Source organism: Pseudophryne corroboree, chromosome 11 (genome assembly GCF_028390025.1).
Source record: "Pseudophryne corroboree isolate aPseCor3 chromosome 11, aPseCor3.hap2, whole genome shotgun sequence".
NCBI lineage: Eukaryota > Metazoa > Chordata > Amphibia > Anura > Myobatrachidae > Pseudophryne > Pseudophryne corroboree.
In genome coordinates, this window is record NC_086454.1 from 306461055 (window position 1) to 306486083 (window position 25029).

General features: G+C 51.0%; 2 protein-coding genes across 6 annotated transcripts in view; one reads left to right on the forward strand and one right to left on the reverse strand.

Moving 5' to 3' along the window:
- The window catches only part of ITFG1 (integrin alpha FG-GAP repeat containing 1), a 402294-nt gene extending 387121 nt beyond the window's left edge, over positions 1–15173 (reverse strand). Inside the window, exon 1 of the mRNA XM_063945577.1 lies at positions 14999–15173. Within this exon, the coding sequence (XP_063801647.1) occupies positions 14999–15173 (175 nt within the window). The remainder of the gene's footprint in view (positions 1–14998) is intronic.
- Positions 15174–15254: 81 nt separating this feature from the next.
- PHKB (phosphorylase kinase regulatory subunit beta) overlaps positions 15255–25029 on the forward strand; it is a 413553-nt gene continuing 403778 nt past the window's right edge. For 2 of the 5 annotated variants that reach the window (XM_063945574.1, XM_063945575.1), the window contains exon 1: positions 15255–15344. In XM_063945574.1, coding sequence (XP_063801644.1) covers positions 15278–15344 — 67 coding nt within the window. In that variant the 5' untranslated portion in view covers positions 15255–15277. The remainder of the gene's footprint in view (positions 15345–25029) is intronic. The other 3 variants (XM_063945572.1, XM_063945573.1, XM_063945576.1) reach the window with 2 other exon arrangements.

Below are 25029 nucleotides of genomic sequence, written 5' to 3' on the forward strand. Positions count from 1 at the left end.
GTAAAGAGGCAACTGATGGTTCAGGCGGGATGCCATGAGGTCGATCTGTGATTTTCCCCACCGGCGGACCAGTTGCCAAAACACCTGGGGATCTAGTGACCATTCTCCCGGGTGCATGTCCTGCCGGCTTAGATAGTCGGCTTCCCAATTGTCCACTCCCGGAATGAATATTGCCGAGAAGGACAGAGCATATCTCTCTGCCCAGAGGAGGATGTTGGTGACCTCCCTCATTGCTGCGCGGCTGCGAGTGCCGCCCTGACGGTTGATGTACGCCACCGTCGTGGCGTGGTCGGACTGAACTCTGACCGCTCGACCGCGGAGTAGGTGATGTGCCTGAAGCAGAGCATTGTACACCGCCCTTAGTTCGAGAATGTTTATGGGGAGAGCGGATTCGTCTATTGACCAGCGCCCCTGAAACTGATGTTCCAGGGTCACTGCCCCCCAGCCTCTCAGACTGGCGTCCGTGGTGAGGAGAGTCCAATCCCATACCCCGAACCACCTTCCTTCCAACAGATGCGTCGACTGGAGCCACCAGAGAAGAGACGACCGGGCCTTTGGTGATAGTGTCACCCTTTGATGAAGGAACAGATGAGATCCTGACCACTGATGTAGAAGACACAGCTGAAACGGTCGAGAATGGAAGCGACCGTACGGGAGAGCTTCGAATGCTGCTACCATTTTTCCCAGAAGGCGAATGCACAGATACACTGACACCCGACGGTGTCGAAGAACCGACCTTACCAGAGTCTGCAGAGACAGGATCTTGTCCTGAGGCAGGAAAACCTTCTGAAGGACCGTGTCGAGAATCATCCCCAGAAACAAAAGCCGTTGTGAGGGGTATAAGTGAGACTTCGGGAAATTCAGGATCCACCCGTGACGAATCAGAAGGTCCTGTGTCATCCGGATATTCTGAAGCAGTTCTGCCGAGCTCGCTTTTATCAGTAGATCGTCCAGATATGGAACAATCGTCACACCCTGCTACCGAAGTAGGGCCATCATGACCGCCATGACCTTTGTGAACACTCTGGGAGCAGAAGAGAGACCGAAAGGAAGGGCCTGGAACTGGAAATGAGCGTCCCGTATTGCGAACCGGAGAAACGCCTGATGAGGAGGCCAAATGGGAACATGTAAGTATGCATCCTTGATGTCTAGGGATGCCAGAAACTCGTTTCTTTCCAACCCCGCAATAACAGACTGAAGGGACTCCATCTTGAACTTGAATACCCTCAAATACGGATTGAGATCCTTCAAGTTCAGGATTGGCCTGACTGAGCCGTCCGGCTTCGGTACAAGAAACAGGCTTGAGTAATAGCCCTGCTTCTGAAGATGAGAGGGAACAGGGATCACCACCCTTGCGGATAGAAGCTTCTGGACCGCTGCCTGTAAGGCAACTCCTCGGTTGTCGGAAACTGGCAAACCCGTGGTAAAAAAACCGCTGGGGCGGTTGTTCCTGAAACACGAGCTTGTAACCGCAAGAGATTAGATCCCGGACCCAAGCGTCTGGGCAGGACTGTATCCAGACCTCCTTGAAATCCCACAGACGAGCTCCCACCCTGTGATCCCCCAGGTGGGAGGGAAGCCCGTCATGCGGTGGTAGTGGCAGAGGACTTAACCTCTGACTGGGCTGAGGTTGCGGAGCCTCTACCCCTGCCGCCGCCTCTACCTCTATGGCCACGGAAGGCAGAAGCTCCACCCCTGGCCTGGCCTCGAAACCTGGATGGGGCACGAAAGGATCGAAAAGAGGGACCCCTATATGGCCTGCGAGTAGTTGGAGCAGCAGAAGGGAGATAAGTTGACTTACCTCCGGTGGCCTGAGAGATCCAGGCATCCAGATCCTTACCAAACAGAAACTCACCCGCAAAGGGCAACGCTTCTGCCGCCCTTTTGGATTCCGTATCTGCCTGCCACTGCCGGAGCCAGAGAGCTCTGCGGGCCGCAATTGCTAAAGCGGAAATTCTAGCAGCCCAATCTGTCCTGCACGATACTCTGTGCAGTGACAGGCTAACTGTAAGTTATACTAGTGCCTGCAGTGCCCCCGAGTGCCCCCCTTCCCCACTGTAACAGCTCACTGTGTCCGTGGCCGCCGTCCGTCCCGCGCTGTTGAGACAGGAAATGCTCCGGAGCGCGCGCTACATCCGGGCGCGCAGAGCGGGACTAAGCCCCGCCCCCCTGCTCAAAGGCGCCAAGTTCAAACATGCTGTGCGCCGCTTTGCCGGATCCCCGTAGCGGCTGTGAGCCGCGCTGGCGGGGTTTTTTTTTAAAATAAATAATAATAAAATTAATAATAAAAGGTCCGATTGTGAGAGGTGGGGGTGCGCTGTGTCAGACAGTCACCCCCTTACAATCCCATTCAAACCCCCCCTTGTCACCATTACTGGGGGGAAGAGGTACACACTCACCTTTCAGTGGTGGAGGTTGGCCCCGACACACGCCGCGGTGTCCGGCCGCTGATACTCACCGCTGCCGTGCTGCCGGAAATCTTCTGCTGGATGGAGTGGCCCCGACACGCGCCGCACGCAGCGGTGTCCGGCCATCTCAGGAGAGCTCAGCGTCTCCCTCAGCCGGGGCCCATCCCGAGCCGCACGCAGCTGCGATGGGACCCCGCCGGCAGCTCCCACGGTGCAGACTGGCAGTGGCAGAGCTGCCAGTCTGTGAGTGTGTGAAAGAAAAAGAAAAATAATAAAGAAAAAATAAAAATTCTTTCAGCTAAACCCAAGTGAACCAGCTCCCTTGGGCACAAATTAAAGACTGGCTTGGAGGGGACATAGTAGGGGAGGAGCTAGCCACAGTGTTAGAATTTTTAAAGTGCCAGCTCCCAATTACTGCCTACTATTTCCCCATTGTAACTGTACTCCAGTGGCCCCTAGTGGATGAAGGAGAAAGAAGCTTTGGCGGAATGCTGGCAGTACATGCTGGAATATGTAGTTCCACAACTGCTGGAGAGCCACTGGCTGTGGGGAATTATTCTAAAAACACAGCTATAATATCCTCTCCCTACGGTACTGTGGCTGAGGACATCTATCGTTCTATGGGGGTAATTCAGACCTGAGCGCAGCAGCAAATTTGTTAGCAGTTGGGCAAAACCATGTGCACTGCAGGGAGGGCAGATGTAACATGTGCAGAGAGAGTTAGCTTTGGTTGGTGTGTGTACAAACTGAAATCTAAATTGCAGTGTAAAAATAAAGCAGCCACTATTTACCCTGCACAGAAACAATATAACCCACCCAAATCTAACTCTCTCTGCACATGTTATATCTGCCTCCCCTGCAGTGCACATGGTTTTGCCCAACTGCTAACAAATTTGCTGCTACGATCAGGTCTGAATTACCCCCTATACTACGACGATACTGGGTCTGTTCTCTCACTTACATATAGGTGCCACCGACAATAGGTAGAAACTACAGAAAGAAGGACAAAGTGCTCAGTGTAAAATATACACATAGTATCTCGGGGACCAGCAAGCACAATCTACAAGCATCTTCATTATTATGCAGCCAGAGCGGTATTATTGGGTGTGGTATTGAAAGTCGACAGTAACTAGGTCGACAGGGTCTTTAGGTCGACAGGTCAAAAGGTCGACATGAGATTTTAATGTTATTTTGGTGTCGTTTTCTTCGTAGAGTGACTGGGAACCCCAATTAGTGCACCGCCTTCGCTCGCCATGCTTCGGGCATGGTGCCTTCGCTCCGCTACCGCTTCGCTCGGCACAGATTACCGTTCCAATCGTAGTCCACGTAAATCGTTAAGTATGAAAAGGTTCAAAAAAAGAAAAAAATTGTGAAAAACTCATGTCGACCTTTTGACCTGTCGACCTAGAACATGTCGACCTAGACACCATGTCGACCTAGTTACTGTCGACCAATAGTGGTCGACCTAGACATGGTCGACCTAGTTACTGTCGACTTTCAGTCCGGATCCCGGTATTATTAGACAGGTACCAGCAGCGAGGGGAGGTGCCTCTCACCAACACACAATGCCCACACGGAAGACACATCTAACACACAGTACTCTTCTATTACTGCTGTAACATAGTATATATGTCTGTGTGCTCTAATCCATGTTATTAGAACCAGGACACCGGGAACTTCTAAATTAAACTTCTAAGTGAAACGCGTTATCTGCGTATAAACTGTACTGAGCAATATGAACGCTAGTGATCACACTGAAAGTCAGCGAGACCATAAAAAAACGAATGCACCCATTTAAATGATTCTCTCTCTCATATGCTGGCTTCCTCTTTCAAGAAATAGGGGTCTATTCATGAAGCAGTGAAAGAGTGGAGAAGTGAGCCAGTGGAGAAGTTGCCCATGGCAACCATTCAGCTGCTACGTATGATTTTATAGAATGCGCTTTATAAATGTTACCTCAACAATGATTGGTTGCCATAGGCAACTTCTCCACTCTTTTCACTGACTTATGACTAGACCCCATTAAGCGAGAGTCTGTGAGAAAGCACAGAAGGGCAAGAAGTGGAGCAAGAGCAAAAAAAAGAGGGCGAGAATTAGAAAAGAGACAGAGAGACAGGCATACACAGAAGAAAGGGGATCCGGTCTGAAGATCGACAGTGTCTAGGTCGACAATGTTTAGGTCGACCACTATAGGTCGACAGTCACTAGGTCGACATGGATGGAAGGTCGACAGGTCTAAAGGTCGACATGCATTTTTCCAATTTTTTTTCTTTTTTTTCATACTTAACGATCCACGTGGACTACGATTGGAACGGTAAAGTGTGCCGAGCGAAGCGGAGCGAAGGCACCATGCCCGAAGCATGGCGAGCGAAGCGAGCCATGCGAGGGGACGCGGTGCACTAATTTGGGATCCCAGTCACTCTACGAAGAAAACGACACAAAAGAAAAAAAAATCCTCATGTCGACCTTTAGACCTGTCGACCTAGCACATGTCGACCTAGAAACCCTGTCGACCTTCCATCCATGTCGACCTAGTGACTGTCGACCTAGACACTGCCGATTTGATGAACCACACCCGGAGAAAGTCCTACACCATATGGCATAATACGAGTACCTTGTTTAGAGATTCTATAACAAATACTACCTGGTGACTGAGCTACACGCCCTATAAGTAAACACACCATATGCACGCCGGGGAGGAAGCAGGATACTTGCAGAATGAAAGGTGGACAGTGAAGAATAGAGAGTCCGGACATTTCCTGAAGGAACACTCGGAATAGATGCGCTCTGTATATATAATTCTCATCTAACGCTCCCATTAAACTTTGTACACACCTAAAGATTTGTCTGTTCAATTTGTCTGCTGGGAACAACAACCTGCTAATGTCTGGGAGGAAATGCCAATCAACCATTTGCTCCTAAAGCTGGGCATACACTATACAATTATCTGGCAGATCTGACTGGTTGGAATGAGAATCTGGTAATGGAAGAGAACAAGTGACAATCGACCATTTGCTCCCAAACACTGGAAAACGGACAAAAACGGTCGTTCATACAAATGAGTTAAATCCGTGATTTAACCAATCTGTCTGAGCTACAGGTTTTGTCCATGTTCCGGTCCATCCATTACCAGATTCTCATTCCAACCAGCCAGAGCTGCCAGATAAATGTATAGTGTATGACCAGCTTAAATGCTGGAAAATAGACAAAAACAATTGTTCAGATAAAATTGTTAAATCAAAAAAAATGTAACCAATTTGTCTGAACAACCATTGTCTGTTTTCCAGTGTTTAGGTGCATACACACTGAGCGCTTTTCCCCCCTGCCCAGCGATGTCAGCGGCTTTCCATAGCAGGACGCTATGGAAAGCCGCTCACCCCGCCGTTCATCTACTGGTAATACCAGTAGATGAACAGCGGCCGTCAGCGATGAAGCGGGAGCGCGCATCAGCGCTCGTCGCTTGTGCATACACACTGGGCGGTTTTGAGCTGAAAGCAGCATAACACACCAAAAGTGAGCTGCTTGCAGCTCAAAATCGCCCAGTGTGTATGGGTCTTTTGGTAGCAAATGGTCGATTGTTATTTGCTCCCATACACTGTCAGACTTCTGTTCCTACTAGGCAGATTGGACAGATAAATCTTAAGGTGTGTACCCAGCTTAGTTAGGGTTGGACAAATCCCAGGAGCCAGGAAGCCAACGTGGCTAAAAATGATTCTGGGAGCCTGACATTTGGGAGTCATGTATATGGACAATAGAGGCCCATTCTGGCGTCGGTGTTCCTGACTGCCGGATCCCATCTGTCTGGATGCCCACTACATCCCCTTTCCTGACTGGCTCCTGTCACGTATGTTATTTTGCTCACCCTTGCTCGGAGTGCACCCTCCTCTTTGTAGCAAAGGCCCAGTATTCCCTGGATGCACTGTGCCGGTCACCACTAACAGGGCAGGAGAACCCGTGCAGCTCCACAGTGCAATGTATGACAGACACTTCACGTCACTTCGTTCTAAGCAAAGCCTCTCAATAATGGACATATTATATAAGCAATTACTGTGTGCACTGCACCTAATTGTGCCCAGTACAGAATAATATATAAGCTAGGTACAGCAGTATGTTACCCATCTGGGCAGGCTCAGTGGGTTTGGTCTGCCACCTCTTCACTTGCTGCCATGTTTCTAGCATAGCCAAGTGAACAATAGGTTAAATGATTTCCATTGCTGCATGTGTGGGATCACAGCCTGATCTGGAGAACGACACCAAACACACAGAACCAGAGAAGTGACACTGTGTAAATGTACATATTTAGGAAATAAGAACAGATACTGAGAATTAACACCCAATAAACAGAACCAGAGAAGTGACACTGCGTAGGTGACTGTACATACAGAATGAGGATACTTAGAACAGCAAAAAAATAAGATTTTACTTACCGATAAATCTATTTCTCATAGTCCGTAGTGGATGCTGGGGACTCCGTCAGGACCATGGGGAATAGCGGCTCCGCAGGAGACAGGGCACAAAAGCAAGCTTTTAGGATCACATGGTGTGTACTGGCTCCTCCCCCTATGACCCTCCTCCAAGCCTCAGTTAGGTACTGTGCCCGGACGAGCGTACACAATAAGGAAGGATCTTGAATCCCGGGTAAGACTCATACCAGCCACACCAATCACACCGTACAACTTGTGATTTGAACCCAGTTAACAGTATGATAACAATGAAGTAGCCTCTAAAAAAGATGGCTCACAACAATAATAACCCGATTTTTTTTGTAACAATAACTATGTACAAGTAATGCAGACACTCCGCACTTGGGATGGGCGCCCAGCATCCACTACGGACTATGAGAAATAGATTTATCGGTAAGTAAAATCTTATTTTCTCTAACGTCCTAGTGGATGCTGGGGACTCCGTCAGGACCATGGGGATTATACCAAAGCTCCCAAACGGGCGGGAGAGTGCGGATGACTCTGCAGCACCGAATGAGAGAACTCCAGGTCCTCCTCAGCCAGGGTATCAAATTTGTAGAATTTAGCAAACATGTTTGCCCCTGACCAAGTAGCTGCTCGGCCAAGTTGTAAAGCCGAGACCCCTCGGGCAGCCGCCCAAGATGAGCCCACCTTCCTTGTGGAATGGGCATTTACAGATTTTGGCTGTGGCAGGCCTGCCACAGAATGTGCAAGCTGAATTGTACTACAAATCCAACGAGCAATAGTCTGCTTAGAAGCAGGAGCACCCAGCTTTTTGGGTGCCTACAATATAAACAGCAAGTCAGACTTTCTGACTCCAGCCGTCCCGGAATTATATATATATATATATTTTCAGGGCCCTGACAACGTCTAGCAACTTGGAGTCCTCCAAGTCCCTAGTAGCCGCAGGCACCACAATAGGTTGTTTCAGGTGAAACGCTGACACCACCTTAGGAAGAAACTGGGGACGAGTCCGCAGTTCTGCCCTGTCCGAATGGAAAATCAAAAATGGGCTTTTGTAAGACAAAGCCGCCAATTTTGACAATCGCCTGGCCGAGGCCAGGGCCAACAGCATGGTCACTTTCCATGTGAGATATTTCAAATCCACAGATTTGAGTGGTTCAAACCAATATGATTTGAGGAATCCCAACACTACGTTGAGATCCCACGGTGCCACTGGAGGCACACAAGGGCTGTATATGCAATACTACCTTGACAAACGTCTGGACTTCAGGAACTGAAGCCAATTCTTTCTGGAAGAAAATCTATAGGGCCGAAACTTGAACCTTAATGGACCCCAATTTGAGGCTCATAGACACTCCTGTTTGCAGGAAGTGCAGAAATCGACCTAGTTGAAATTTTTTCGTGGGGCCCTCCTGGCCTCACCCACGCAACATATTTTTACCACATGTGGTGATAACGTTGTGCGGTCACCTCCTTCCTGGCTTTGACCAGGGTAGGTATGACCTCTTCCGGAATGCCTTTTCCCTTAGGATCCGGCGTTCAAACCGCCATGCCGTCAAACGCAGTCGCGGTAAGTCTTGGAACAGACAAGGTCCCTGCTGGAGCAGGTCCTTTCTTAAAGGCCGATGCCACGGTTCCTCTTGGAACAGACATGGTACTTGCTGAAAGCAAATCCCTTCTTAGCTCCCGAGGCCATTAGTCCTCTGTGAGCATCTCTTGAAGTTCCGGTTACCAAGTCCCTCTTGGCCAATCCGGAGCCACGAGTATAGTTCTTACTCCTCTATGTCTTATAATTCTCAATACCTTGGTTATGAGAAGCAGAGGAGGGAACACATACACCGACTGTTACACCCACGGTGTTACCAGGACGTCCACAGCTATCGCCTGAAGGTCTCGTGACCTGGCGCAATACCTGTCCCATTTTTTTTGTTCGGGCGGGACGCCATCATGTCCACCTTTGGTCTTTCCCAACGGTTCACAATCATGCGGAAAACTTCCCGATGAAGTTCCCACTCTCCCGGGTGGAGGTCGTGCCTGCTGAGGAAGTCTGCTTCCCAGTCGTCCACTCCCGGAATGAACACTGCTGACAGTGCTATCACATGATTTTCCGCCTAGCGAAAAATCCTTGCAGTTTTGCCACTGCCCTCCTGCTTCTTGTGCCGCCCTTTCTGTTTACGTGGGCGACTGCCGTGATGTTATCCCACTGGATCAATACCGGCTGACCTTGAAGCAGAGGTCTTGCTAAGCTTAGAGCATTATAAATTCGCTCTTAGCTCCAGTATATTTATGTGGAGAGAATTCTCCAGACTTGATCACACTCCTTGTGTGACTGCTCCCCAGCCTCTCAGGCTGGCCTCCGTGGTCACGAGCATCCAATCCTGAATGCCGAATCTGCGGCCCTCTAGAAGATGAGCACTCTGTAATCACCACAGGAGAGACACCCTTGTCCTTGGATATAGGGTTATCCGCTGATGCATCTGAAGATGCGATCCGGACCATTTGTCCAGCAGATCCCACTGAAGAGTTCTTGCGTGAAATCTGCCGAATGGAAGCGCTTCGTAATAAGCCACCATTTTTACCAGGACTCTTGTGCAATGATGCACTGACACTTTTCCTGGTTTTAGGAGGATCCCGATTAGCTCGGATAACTCCCTGGCTTTCTCCTCTGGGAGAAACACCTTTTCCTGGACTGTGTCCAGAATCATCCCTAGGACCAGCAGACGTGTCGTCGGAACAACTGCGGTTTTGGAATATTTAGAATCCACCCGTGCTGTCGTAGAACTACTTGAGATAGTGCTACTCCGACCTCCAACTGTTCTCTGGACCTTGTTCTTATCAGGAGGTCGTCCATTTTCTTTGAAGACGAATCCTCCTTTCGGTCATTACCTTGGTAAGGACCCGGGGTGCCTTGGACAATCCAACGGCATCGTCTTGAAACTGATAGTGACAGTTCTGTACCACGAACCTGAGGTACCCTTGGTGAGAAAAGGCAAATTTTGGGACATGGAGGTAAGCATCCCTGATGTCCCGGGACACCATATAGTCCCCTTGTTCTTTGCTATCACTGCTCTGAGTGACTCCATCTGGATTTGAACCCTTGTAAGTGTTCAAATTTTTCAGATTTAGAATAGGTCTCACCTAGCCTTCAGTACCACCATATAGTGTGGAGTAATACCCCTTTCCTTGTTGTCGGAGGGGTAAATTTATTATCACCTGCTGGGAATACAGCTTGTGAATTGTTTTCAATACTGCCTCCCTGTCGGAGGGAGACATTGGTACAGCAGACTACAGGAACCTGCGAGGGGGGAAACCTCTCGACATTCCAATCTGTACCCCTTGGATACTACTTGTAGGATCCAGGGGTCCTGTACGGTCCCAGCGTCATGCTGAGAACTTGGTAGAAGCGGTGGAGGGCTTCTGTTCCTGGGAATGGGCTGCCTGCTGCAGTCTTCTTCCCTTTCCTCTATCCCTGGGCAGATATGACTCTTATAGGGACGAAAGGACTGAGGCTGAAAAGACGGTGTCTTTTTCTGCAGAGATGTGACTTAGGGTAAAAAACGGTGGATTTTCCAGCAGTTGCCCTGGCCACCAGGTCCCATGGACCGACCCCAAATAACTCCTCCCCTTTATACGGCAATACATCTTTGTGCCGTTTGGAATCTGCATCACCTGACCACTGTCGTGTCCATAAACATCTTCTTGCAGATATGGACATCGCATTTACTCTTGATGCCAGAGTGCAAATATCCCTCTGCGCATCTCGCATATATAGAAATGCATCCTTTAAATGCTCTATAGTCAATAAAATACTGTCCCTGTCAAAGGTATCAATATTTTTAGTCAGGGAATCCGACCAAGCCACCTCAGCTCTGCACATCCAGGCTGAGGCGATCGCTGGTCGCAGTATAACACCAGCATGTGTGTGTATACTTTTTAGGATATTTTTCAGCCTCCTATCAGCTGGCTCCTTAAGTACGGCCCTATCCGTAGATGGTACCGCCACTTGTTCTGATAAGCGTGTGAGCGCCTTATCCACCCTGAGGGGTGTTTCCCACCGCGCCTTAACTTCTGGCGGGAAAGGGTATACCGCCAATAATTTTCTATCGGGGGAAACCCACGCATCATCACACACTTCATTTAATTTATCTGATTCAGGAAAAACTACAGGTAGTTTTTTCACCTCACACATAATACCCTTTTTTGTGGTACTTGGAGTATCAGAAATATGTAACACCTCCTTCATTGCCCTTACGTGTGGCCCTAAAAGAAAATACGTTTGTTTCTTCACCGTCGACACTGAAATCAGTGTCCGTGTCTGTGTCTGTGTCGACCGACTGAGGTAAATGGGCATTTTACAGCCCCTGACGGTGTTTGAGACGCCTGGACAGATACTAATTTGTTCGCCGGCCCTCTCATGTCGTCAACCGGCTTGCAGCGTGTTGACATTGTCACGTAATTTCCATAAATAAGCCATCCATTCCGGTGTCGACTCCCTAGAGAGTGACATCACCATTACAGGCAATTTGCTCCGCCTCCTCACCAATATTTTCCTCATACATGTCGACACACACGTACCGACATACAGCACACACATAGGGAATGCTCTGATAGAGGACAGGACCCACTAGCCCTTTGGGGAGACAGAGGGAGAGTTTGCCAGCACACACCAAAACGCTATAATTATCCAGGGACAACCTTTATATAAGTGTTCCTCCCTTATAGCATTTTAATATATATACATATCGCCAAATCAGTGCCCCCCCCTCTCTGTTTTAACCCTGTTTCTGTAGTGCAGTGCAGGGGAGAGCATGGGAGCCTTCCCACCAGCCTTTCTGTGAGGGAAAATGGCGCTGTGTGCTGAGGAGAATAGGCCCCGCCCCCTTTTCGGTGGGCTTCTTCTCCGGAGTTTTAGATATCTGGCAGGGGTTAAATACATCCATATAGCCTCAAGGGCTATATGTGATGTATTTTTCGCCATACAGGTATTATACATTGCTGCCCAGGGCGCCCCCCCCCCCCTCCGTGACCGCTGTGTGAAGTGTGCTGACAACAATGGCGCACAGCTGCAGTGCTGTGCGCTACCTGATGAAGACTGAGAGTCTTCTGCCGCCTGGTTCCGGACCTCTTCATCTTCAGCGTCTGCAAGGGGGGTCGGCGGCGCGGCTCCGGGACGAACCCCAGGGTGAGCCCTGTGTTCCGACTCCCTCTGGAGCTATGTCCAGTAGCCTAAGAATCCAATCCATCCTGCACGCAGGTGAGTTGAAAATCTCTCCCCTAAGTCCCTCGATGCAGTGAGCCTGTTGCCAGCAGGACTCACTGAAACTAAAGAACCTAAAAACTTTTTCTAAGTAACTCTTTAAGAGAGCCACCTAGATTGCACCCTTCTCGGCCGGGCACAAAAACCTAACTGAGGCTTGGAGGAGGGTCATAGGGGGAGGAGCCAGTACACACCATGTGATCCTAAAAGCTTGCTTTTGTGCCCTGTCTCCTGCGGAGCCGCTATTCCCCATGGTCCTGACGGAGTCCCCAGCATCCACTAGGACGTTAGAGAAACACAGAAACAGAGAAGTGGCACTGTGTAGATGTATATACATATGCAATAAGAAAACATATACTGATTATAAAACCCAACACACAGAACCAGAGAATTGCTACAAGGTGTAGAATTGTAAAGCGCATCAGAATTTGCTGCGCTACATAACAAACTGTTAATAAAGTAAATATATGCAATGAGAACAGAGACTGAGAATAATGCCCAATATAAAGAGCCAGAGAAGTGATACTCTGTAGCTGTACATACATACAGAATAAGAACAGACACTGAGAATAACACCAAACACACAGAACCAGACAAGCGATATAAGATGTAAGGATATGCAATAAGAACAGTCTGTCAGTAATAATAAAACAGAATAGTGATGTTGCCAGAGTTTGACCCTTTTAGTATATCCCTGGCAGTAAGGACAGGAAGAGAAAGAGGAGTATATACATGGCGGCTTCAGAAATTACGGTTTACACAAGAAAGGGGTTCTGTGTCCATACAACTGACACTTTAAACACCCCTGCTCACCCCAAGGCCAGGTCCTGGCACCCTTTCTCCCTGGGCGGGCTCCTTACCCCCGGGACTAGTCCTGTCACTCCCCATGCCCCGTCTACCCCTCAGGGACTGGCCCTGTCACCCCCCAAAAACACTCACCTCATCTTCTTAGGACCAGACCCTGTCTACTTCTCCAACCCCAGGCTTCACCATGTCAGCCCATCTAGCCCAAGGCCTGGCCCTGCCACCCCCTCTCTCCCGGGCTGGACCTGGCCTGAACTCATGGCCCCTCTTCTCCCAAGGCCTGGCCCTGTCACCACGTCTCCCCTCAGACGTGGCCCTGCCACCCGCTCTCTCCACAAGCCTGACCCTGTCACCTCCTCTCCCCCCAGGCCTGACCCTGTCACCTCCTCTCCCCCCAGGCCTGACCCTGTCATCCCCTCTCTACCCAAGCCTGGCCCTGTCATCCCCTCTCTCCCCAGGCCTGGCCCTGTCATCCCCTCTCTCCCCAGGCCTGGCCCTGTCACCCTCTCTCTCCCCAGGCCTGGCCCTGTCACCCTCTCTCTCCCCAGGCCTGGCCCTGTCACCCCTTCTCTCCCCAGGCCTGGCCCTGTCACCCTCTCTCTCCCCAGGCCTGGCCCTGTCACCCTCTCTCTCCCCAGGCCTGGCCCTGTCACCCTCTCTCTCCCCAGGCCTGACCCTGTCACCTCCTCTCCCCCCAGGCCTGACCCTGTCACCTCCTCTCCCCCCAGGCCTGACCCTGTCACCTCCTCTCCCCCAGCCTGGCTCTGTCATCCCCTCTCTACCCAAGCCTAGCCCTGTCATCCCCTCTCTCCCCAGGCCTGGCCCTGTCACCCTCTCTCTCCCCAGGCCTGGCCCTGTCACCCTCTCTCTCCCCAGGCCTGGCCCTGTCACCCTCTCTCTCCCCAGGCATGACCCTGTCACCTCCTCTCCCCCCCAGGCTTGACCCTGTCACCTCCTCTCCCCCGGCCTGGCCCTGTCATCCCCTCTCTACCCAAGCCTGGCCCTGTCATCTCCTCTCCCCCCAGGCTTGACCCTGTCACCCTCTCTCTCCCCAGGCCTGGCCCTGTCACTCCCTCTCTCCCCAGTCCTGGCTCTGTTACCCCTTCTCTCCCCAGGCCTGGCCCTGTCACTCCCTCTCTCCCCAGTCCTGGCTCTGTTACCCCTTCTCTCCCCAGGCCTGGCCCTGTCATCCCCTCTCTCCCCAGGCCTGGCCCTCCCTCTCTCCCCAGGCCTGGCCCTGTCACTCCCTCTCTCCCCAGGCCCGGTCCTGTCACTCCCTCTCTCCCCAGGCCCGGTCCTGTCACCCCCTCTCTCCCCAGGCCTGGCCCTGTCACCCCCTCTCTCCCCAGGCCTGGCCCTGTCACCCCTTTTCTCCACAGTCCTGGCTTTGTTACCCCTTCTCTCCCCAGGCCTGGCCCTGTCACTCCCTCTCTCCCCAGGCCTGGCCCTGTCACCCCCTCTCTCCCCAGGCCTGGCCCTGTCACTCCCTCTCTCCCCAGGCCTGGCCCTGTCACTCCCTCTCTCCCCAGGCCTGGCCCTGTCACTCCCTCTCTCCCCAGTCCTGGCTCTGTTACCCCTTCTCTCCCCAGGCCTGGCCCTGTCACCCCCTCTCTCCCCAGGCCTGGCCCTGTCACCCCCTCTCTCCCGAGGCCTGGCCTGTCACCCCTTCTCTCCCCAGGCCTGGCCCTGTCACCCTCTCTCTCCCCAGGCCTGGCCCTGTCACCCCTTCTCTCCCCAGGCATGGCCCTGTCACCCTCTCTCTCCCCAGGCCTGACCCTGTCACCCTCTCTCCCCCCAGGCCTGACCATGTCACCTCCTCTCCCCCCAGGCCTGACCCTGTCACCTCCTCTCCCCCGGCCTGGCCCAGTCATCCCCTCTCTACCCAAGCCTGGCCCTGTCACCCCCTCTCTCCCCAGGCCTGGCCCTGTCACTCCCTCTCTCCCCAGGCCTGGCACTGTCACCCCCTCTCTCCCCAGGCCTGGCCCTGTCACTCCCTCTCTCCCCAGGCCTGGCACTGTCACCCCCTCTCTCCCCAGGCCTGGCACTGTCACCCCCTCTCTCCCCAGGCCTGGCCCTGTCACCCCCTCTCCCCTGACACTCACCCCCTCGGACGACAAAGAGATCGGTCTGTTTATCTGCATTGAAGTCCCCGAAGGCAGCCACCCGCCCCAGGGCCTCGGCGCCCAGCACATCCCCGGTGACATTGCGCAGGGCGGCACCGAGCGGGGACACGGCGAGCAGGAGCGCCGCCAGTAGCCGCACCGACATCTCCCTCATCCCGGGATCATACGGCGGCACTTCCGGGTGTGTGACGTCACTCGGCGCCGGCTACGGAGGCCGGGAGGAAAGGGTCAGGCTGGTGACAGCAGCTCAGCTGAGCTATGGCGCAGGGTCTGGCGGACGTCAGCTGGAAGGTGCTGGAGCTGAGAGCCCGGTCCAAGCGCTCAGGTGCTGTGTGCTGGCGGGGCTCTGATGCTGGGGGAGTACTGGGCACTGCTGGGCAGAGGGCTCTGCTGTCTGGGGAGTGCTGGGCTTTGCTGCTTGGGGAGTACTGGGCTCTGCTGCTGAGGTGTGTGCTGTGCTCTACAAGGCAAGGTGCTCTGCTACTGGGGGGGTTGTGCTGGGCATACAGTAACTCACAACCTCAGGGGGGCCCAACATGAGGGGCAAATGTGTCATATAGTGTTCAGTGCTGGGGTCCTGTCACTGCCTCTTCCATGACCCTCTCTATGTCCCCAGCCTGGTGGTCATAGAGTGCACTGTGCAGGGTGGGCCTCATACACCTACCCAAGTTCTGATGGGCTCTGTAGCGTGAGCCAAGCTAGGGTGGGCATTGTGGTGTGAGCCAAGCTGTGGCAGGTACAGTGGAAAGACCCAAGTTTGGGTGGGCACATAGACTGAACAAAAGTGGGGCGGGCACCATAAAATTACCCAACTAGGGTGAGCACCACAGTGACCTCGAATGGGATGGGTACAGTGACTGAAAGTGGGACAAACACCAAGACACTGAAGAGGGGAGCACAGTAGAGTGACCAGTGCTAGTGCCCCTGCCATAGTGTGTGCCATGCTGGGGGGCACTGCATTCCTGACGGGCTCTGCAAAGCAAACCATGCTTAGAGAGTAGGCATTCTGGGCCGGGGACTATGTAACAATTCCAGAGCTGGTGATTGAAACTGGCCTGTATTGTAGTTGTTGAGTCAGACTTATTTCATTTTGCCTGATTCATGTTTGTAAGTAAAACAAATTAGCAAGCAACTGGGCAAAAACGTGCACTGCAGGTGGGGCAGATGTAACGTGCAGAGAGATTTAGATTTGCGTGGGTTATATTGTTTCTATGCAGGGCAAATACTGGCCTCTTATTGCATGTAGCCCACAGCTTTATTTTTACTCTGCAATTTAGATTCTAGTTTGAACATGTTTCCCGAAACTCCCTTTTTTGGAAAGTTTGGTCCAGATAAATCAGTCCGCCCCACCAAATCACCATCCGTCTGCCAGGCACAGTGCGCACACGCAGAATGCCATTGCTTTCTATGGCACATGTGCAGTTTGCAGATACCCTGCGAGATCTGTCCGCATTTAGACTTGCTCCTGACAAGTATTATCATAATGTCATTTCTCTAACGTCCTAGTGGATGCTGGGGACTCCGAAAGGACCATGGGGAATAGCGGCTCCGCAGGAGACTGGGCACAAAAGTAAAAAGCTTTAGGACTACCTGGTGTGCACTGGCTCCTCCCCCTATGACCCTCCTCCAAGCCTCAGTTAGATTTTTGTGCCCGAACGAGACGGGTGCAGGCTAAGGGGCTCTCCTGAGCTGCTTAGTGTAAAAGTTTAAAGTAGGTTTTTTATTTTCAGTGAGACCTGCTGGCAACAGGCTCACTGCACCGAGGGACTAAGGGGAGAAGAAGCGAACTCACCTGCGTGCAGAGTGGATTGGGCTTCTTAGGCTACTGGACATTAGCTCCAGAGGGACGATCACAGGCCCAGCCATGGATGGGTCCCGGAGCCGCGCCGCCGGCCCCCTTACAGAGCCAGAAGAGTGAAGAGGTCCGGAAAATCGGCGGCAGAAGACGTCTGTCTTCAATAAGGTAGCGCACAGCACCGCAGCTGTGTGCCATTGCTCTCAGCACACTTCACACTCCGGTCACTGAGGGTGCAGGGCGCTGGGGGGGGCGCCCTGAGACGCAATAAAAAACCTTTTTTTGACAAAAAATACATCACATATAGCTCCTGGGCTATATGGATGCATTTAACCCCTGCCAATTTTTCCATTAAAAAGCGGGAGAAAGGCCGCCGAAAAAGGGGCGGAGCCTATCTCCTCAGCACACTGGCGCCATTTTTTCCTCACAGCTCCGTTGGAGGAAGGCTCCCTGACTCTCCCCTGCAGTCCTGCACTACAGAAACAGGGTAAAACAAGAGAGGGGGGGCACTAATTTGGCATATTAATATATACAGCAGCTATATTAGGGAAAAACACTTATATAAGGTTATCCCTGTATATATATAGCGCTCTGGTGTGTGCTGGCAAACTCTCCCTCTGTCTCCCCAAAGGGCTAGTGGGGTCCTGTCCTCTATCAGAGCATTCCCTGTGTGTGTGCTGTGTGTCGGTACGCTGTGTCGACATGTATGAGGAGGAAAATGGTGTGGAGGCGGAGCAATTGCCTGTGTTAGTGATGTCACCCCCTAGGGAGTCGACACCTGACTGGATGGTCTTATGGAAAGAATTACGTGATAGTGTCGGCACTTTACAAAAGACTGTTGACGACATGAGACAGCCGGCAAATCAGTTAATACCTGTACAGGCGTCTCAAACACCGTCAGGGGCTATAAAACGCCCGTTACCTCAGGTCGATACAGACACTGACACGGACACTGACTCCAGTGTCGACGGTGAGGAAACAAACGTATTTTCCAGTAGGGCCACACGTTACATGACCACGGCAATGAAGGAGGTTTTGAACATTTCTGATACTACAAGTACCACAAAAAAGGGTATTATGTGGGGTGTGAAAAAACTACCCGTAGTTTTTCCTGAATCAGATGAATTAAATGAGGTGTGTGATGAAGCGTGGGTTTCCCCCGATAAAAAACTGCTAATTTCTAAAAAATTATTGGCATTATACCCTTTCCCGCCAGAGGTTAGGGCGCGTTGGGAAACACCCCCTAGAGTGGATAAGGCGCTCACACGCTTATCAAAACAAGTGGCGTTACCGTCTCCTGATACGGCCGCCCTCAAGGAACCAGCTGATAGGAAGCTGGAAAATATCCTAAAAAGTATATACACACATACTGGTATTATACTGCGACCAGCAATCGCCTCAGCCTGGATGTGCAGTGCTGGGGTGGCTTGGTCGGATTCCCTGACTGAAAATATTGATACCCTGGACAGGGACAATATATTATTGACTATAGTCCCTCCCCCCCTCTGCATGCTCCCACCTTGCTCACCTCTTTAACCTATCGCTCTCTACTGGCATCTTTCCCTCACCATTCAAACATGCTCTGGTGTCCCCTATTCTCAAAAAAGCCAACCTCGACCCTTCATCACTCACTAGCTACCGCCCCATCTCTCTTCTCCCTTTCGCCTCCAAACTACTTGAACGACTGGTCTACAGCCGTCTCACAAGCTACCTCTCTGACCACTCTATCCTTGATCCACTACAATCTGGCTTTCGCCCACTCCACTCCACCGAGACTGCCCTGGTGAAAGTCACCAGTGACCTGCTTTCGGCCAAATCCAAGGGCCACTTCTCTTTGCTCATCCTTCTGGACCTCTCTGCTGCCTTTGACACCGTGGATCACCCTCTCCTCCTCCGCACACTCCAAAATGTTGGCCTCTCTAGCACCGTCCTTGACTGGTTTACCTCATACCTCACTAACCGCTCCTTCTCTGTGTCTGCCTCCGGAACCACCTCACACCCTTCCATCCTTCCTGTTGGTGTCCCTCAGGGTTCTGTCCTAGGCCCCCTTCTGTTCTCCCTCTACACCTCTTCCCTGGGTGCGCTCATTAACTCCTTTGGCCTTCAATACCACCTCTATGCTGATGACACACAACTCTACCTCTCCTCTCCTGATCTGTCCCCCTCTGTCCTCTCTCAGGTCTCCAGCTGCCTCTCTGCCATCTCCTCCTGGATGTCTGAGCGCTCTCTGAAGCTCAACATGGATAAAACTGAACTTATTATCTTTCCCCCAGCCAGAGCAACACCCCCTACAAACATCTCTATCACTGTTGACAACACTATCATCTCCCCCGTTCCCCAACTCCGCTGCCTGGGCGTCACTCTTGACTCCTCCCTCTCCTTTGCACCCTACATCCAAGCTCTGGCGCAATCTTGTCGGTTCCAGCTACGCAACATTGCTCGCATCAGGCCATTTCTCTCCCAGAGTGCAACTAAACTTATCATCCACTCACTGGTCATCTCACGACTTGACTACTGCAATGTGCTCCTCACTGGCCTCACTTGCTCCCACATCGCTCCCCTCCAATCTGTCCTCAACTCTGCAGCTAGGCTCATCTTCCTCTCCCGCCGCTCCACTTCTGTCACTCCCCTTCAACAAAATCTACACTGGCTCCCATTCCCCTACAGAATCCTCTTCAAACTCCTCACCCTCACATACAAGGCCATCTCTAATTCCACTGCTCCCTACATCTCCAACCTCCTCTCCCTTCATACTCCCTCCCGCCCACTACGGTCGGCTGATGACCGTCGCCTCTCCTCTGCCTTGGTCACTGCTTCCCATGCACGAGTTCAGGATTTTGCCCGTGCTGCACCCCTTCAGTGGAATGCGCTCCCCCGCTCCATTAGACTCTCCCCGACCTTGCAAAGCTTCAAACGGGCATTGAAAACCCACCTATTCATCAAAGCGTACCCCTCCAATGCATAACCTAGTCCTTAGGCTGCTCCTCCATCCCCCTGCCCCATGCCTTGGACATCTCTGCTTTGCTCGCATACCACCATCAGGCTTCTACCTGCTTGCACCTCATGTCATCTGTCTGTTGCCCCTCCCCACTAGATTGTTAGCTCTTCAGAGCAGGGCCCTCTTTCCTCTTGTCTAAACCCTCTTCTTGACACATTTCACTCAGCGACCATCTTTACCTGCTTTCTGTCCTGCTGGTTAAGGCTCATCTCTATTTATGGCCGCCAGCCCCAAGTAGTACAATGATTACTCCTTCGCTACTTGCATCTAAGCTGTATTATGTTTTGAGAATTGTGTTGCTCTTTGTTACCTGCACTCCATTTTTGTTATTTATTTACTGTTATGCTAAGTTTTGTCTCCCTGTACTGTCCTTTGTACGGCGCTGCGAAACACTTGTGGCGCCCTATAAATAAAATGTAATAATAATAATAAAAGGGTGCATTTCTATATATGCGTGATGCACAGAGGGATATTTGCACTCTGGCATCAAGAGTAAGTGCGATGTCCATTTCTGCCAGAAGAGCGTTATGGACGCGACAGTGGTCTGGTGATGCGGATTCCAAACGGCATATGGAAGTATTGCCGTATAAAGGGGAGGAGTTATTTGGGGTCGGTCTATCGGACCTGGTGGCCACGGCAACGGCTGGGAAATCCACCTTTTTACCCCAAGTCACCTCACAGCAGAAAAAGATACCGTCTTTTCAGGCTCAGTCCTTTCGTCCCCATAAGGGCAAGCGGGCAAAAGGCCACTCATATCTGCCCCGGGGCAGAGGAAGGGGAAAAAGACTGCAGCAGACAGCCTCTTCCCACGAACAGAAGCCCTCCCCCGCTTCTGCCAAGTCCTCAGCATGACGCTGGGGCCTTACAAGCGGACTCGGGCACGGTGGGGGCCCGTCTCAAGAATTTCAGCGCGCAGTGGGCTCACTTGCAAGTGGACCCCTGGATCCTGCAGGTAGTATCTCAGGGGTACAAATTGGAATTCGAGACGTCTCCCCCTCGCCGGTTCCTGAAGTCTGCTTTACCAACGTCTCCCCCCGACAGGGAGGCGGTATTGGAAGCCATTCACAAGCTGTATTCCCAGCAAGTGATAATCAAGGTACCCCTCCTACAACATGGAAAGGGGTATTATTCCACGCTGTTTGTGGTACCGAAGCCGGACGGCTCGGTGAGACCCATTTTAAATCTGAAATCCTTGAACACTTACATAAAAAGGTTCAAGTTCAAGGTGGAGTCACTCAGAGCAGTGATAGCGAACCTGGAAGAAGGGGACTATATGGTGTCTCTGGACATCAAGGATGCTTACCTCCATGTCCCAATTTGCCCTTCTCACCAAGGGTACCTCAGGTTTGTGGTACAGAACTGTCACTCAGTTTCAGACGCTGCCGTTTGGATTGTCCACGGCACCCCGGGTCTTTACCAAGGTAATGGCCGAAATGATGATTCTTCTTTGAAGAAAAGGCGTCTTAATTATCCCTTACTTGGACGATCTCCTGATAAGGGCAAGGTCCAGAGAACAGTTAGAGGTCGGAGTAGCACTATCTCAAGTAGTACTACGACAGCACGGATGGATTCTAAATATTCCAAAATCGCAGCTGATTCCGACGACACGTCTGCTGTTCCTAAGAATGATTCTGGACACAGTACAAAGGTGTTTCTCCCGGAAGAGAAAGCCAGGGAGTTATCCGACCTAGTCAGGAACCTCCTAAGACCAGGCCAAGTGTCAGTACATCAATGCACAAGGGTCCTGGGAAGGATGGTGGCTTCTTACGAAGCGATTCCATTCGGCAGATTCCACGCAAGAACTTTTCAGTGGGATCTGCTGGACAAATGGTCCGGATCGCATCTTCAAATGCATCAGCGGATAACCCTGTCTCCAAGGACAAGGGTGTCTCTCCTGTGGTGGTTACAGAGTGCTCAACTCCTAGAGGGCCGCAGATTCGGCATTCAGGATCGGGTCCTGGTGACCACGGATGCCAGCCTGAGGGGCTGGGGAGCAGTCACACAGGGAAGAAATTTCCAGGGCTTGTGGTCAAGCATGGAAACGTCACTTCACATAAATATCCTAGAACTCAGGGCCATTTACAATGCCCTAAGTCAGGCAAGACCTCTGCTTCAGGGTCAGCCGGTGTTGATCCAGTCGGACAACATCACGGCAGTCGCCCACGTAAACAGACAGGGCGGCACGAGAAGCAGGAGGGCAATGACGGAAGTGGCAAGGATTCTTCGCTGGGCGGAAAATCATGTGATAGCACTGTCAGCAGTGTTCATTCCGGGAGTGGACAACTGGGAAGCAGACTTCCTCAGCAGACACGATCTTCACCCGGGGGAGTGGGGACTTCACCCAGAAGTCTTCCACATGATTGTGAACCGTTGGGAAAAACCAAAGGTGGACATGATGGCGTCCCGCCTCAACAAAAAACTGGACAGATATTGCGCCAGGTCAAGGGACCCTCAGGCAATAGCTGTGGACGCTCTGGTAACACCGTGGGTGTACCAGTCAGTGTATGTGTTCCCTCCTCTTCCTCTCATACCTAAAGTACTGAGAATCATAAGAAGGAGAGGGCTAAAGACTATACTCGTGGCTCCGGATTGGCCAAGAAGGACTTGGTACCCGGAAATTCAAGAGATGCTCACGGAAGACCCGTGGCCTCTACCTCTAAGAAGGGACCTGCTCCAGCAGGGACCATGTCTGTTCCAAGACTTACCGCGGCTGCGTTTGACGGCATGGCGGTTGAACGCCGGATCCTGAAGGAAAAAGGCATTCCGGATGAAGTCATCCCTACCCTGATCAAAGCCAGGAAGGATGTGACCGTACAACATTATCACCGTATTTGGCGAAAATATGTTGCGTGGTGCGAGGCCAGGAAGGCCCCTACAGAGGAATTTCAACTGGGTCGATTCCTGCATTTCCTGCAAACAGGACTGTCTATGGGCCTAAAATTAGGGTCCATTAAGGTTCAAATTTCGGCCCTGTCAATATTCTTCCAAAAAGAACTAGCTTCTGTTCCTGAAGTTCAGACGTTTGTCAAGGGAGTACTGCATATACAGCCTCCTTTTGTGCCTCCAGTGGCACCTTGGGATCTCAATGTAGTTTTGGGGTTCCTAAAATCACATTGGTTTGAACCACTCACCACTGTGGACTTAAAATATCTCACATGGAAAGTGGTAATGCTGTTAACCCTGGCTTCAGCCAGGCGTGTTTCAGAATTGGCGGCTTTATCCTATAAAAGCCCTTACCTAATTTTTCATACGGACAGGGCAGAATTGAGGACTCGTCCCCAATTTCTCCCTAAGGTGGTTTCAGCATTTCACTTAAACCAGCCTATTGTGGTGCCTGCGGCTACTAGGGACTTGGAGGATTCCAAGTTACTGGACGTAGTCAGGGCCCTGAAAATATATGTTTCCAGGACGGCTGGAGTCAGAAAATCTGACTCGCTGTTTATCCTGTATGCACCCAACAAGCTGGGTGCTCCTGCTTCTAAGCAGACTATTGCTCGTTGGATTTGTAGTACAATTCAGCTTGCACATTCTGTGGCAGGCCTGCCACAGCCAAAATCTGCAAAAGCCCATTCCACAAGGAAGGTGGGCTCATCTTGGGCGGCTGCCCGAGGGGTCTCGGCTTTACAACTTTGCCGAGCAGCTACTTGGTCAGGGGCAAACACGTTTGCTAAATTCTACAAATTTGATACCCTGGCTGAGGAGGACCTGGAGTTCTCTCATTCGGTGCTGCAGAGTCATCCGCACTCTCCCGCCCGTTTGGGAGCTTTGGTATAATCCCCATGGTCCTTTCGGAGTCCCCAGCATCCACTAGGACGTTAGAGAAAATAAGAATTTACTTACCGATAATTCTATTTCTCATAGTCCGTAGTGGATGCTGGGCGCCCATCCCAAGTGCGGATTGTCTGCATTACTTGTACATAGTTATTGTTACAAAAATCGGGTTATTGTTGTTGTGAGCCATCTTTTCAGAGGCTCCTTCTGTTATCATGCTGTTAACTGGGTTCAGATCACAGGTTATACGGTGTGATTGGTGTGGCTGGTAAGAGTCTTACCCGGGATTCAAAATCCTTCCTTATTGTGTACGCTCGTCCGGGCACAGTATCCTAACTGAGGCTTGGAGGAGGGTCATAGGGGGAGGAGCCAGTGCACACCAGGTAGTCCTAAAGCTTTTTACTTTTGTGCCCAGTCTCCTGCGGAGCCGCTATTCCCCATGGTCCTTACGGAGTCCCCAGCATCCACTACGGACTATGAGAAATAGAATTATCGGTAAGTAAATTCTTATTTTTTCAAACACCTGACAGTTAGGAGCTGATTGGCTGAAGCGCCATTTCTCATACGCAACAAGTTTAATACTCACGGAGTATGATAAAACTCGTCCCTATACATGGGGAAGGCGGCTGTGTTGTGGAAATAATATTTAGGAGAATGCCGTGTCCTGGCACATTCGTGAAGATGAATACTGATTCATCCCACAACAATCGCTGCCCGCAGTTACTGCAGACGACGGGGGCACATTTATTGTTTGCAAACCTGAATATTAATAGCTACTTGATGACCAGGATCTCTACGTCACGTGTAATTGTCTCATTGTTGCTGTCTCAGCAAAAATGTTCAGTGGCGGATTTTCTGTTGTAATTCTATTGCCTTGTTTTTATTTTTATTTAATTTGTTTTAAATTGTTAATCGTTTAGCTGCGGTAATTTACCGCAGCTAATAGGATACCGCCCTAAGTGTGATTATCTACAAAGTAAGTTAATATTGCTTTGAAGTTATTTGGACATTAGGAAGTGAGTACGCCAAGCCTGCGGCCTATCAGCACAGAAGGAACCAGTGACATCACTGGTGCGTGAGATGGTGACAGATTTATAGGCTAAAGGCCCATGAGTGTTTAAGGTCAAAAATTGTCTGCCTGCATTGTGTGTAAACTTTGGGCTTGTCCCCTGTGGCCTAAACTGGTGGTATGCCTACAGTTGAGAGTGTTACCATTTTATATATGTCTTATGAGGCCAGTTATACCAACAAGATAAATCCTAATTAGTACATTCTATTGCACTAGTTATTTAATGCAAACATTATTGGTTGAAAATCACTTGCACATTTGTTATTTTTATATTGTGTTATAATTGGTACAAAATTTTGCATTGAAATTTAGAAATATTTATGCTACTTAAGGCGGAATTCAATTGTTTTTGGGCGATATTCAATTGTTTTGGCAAT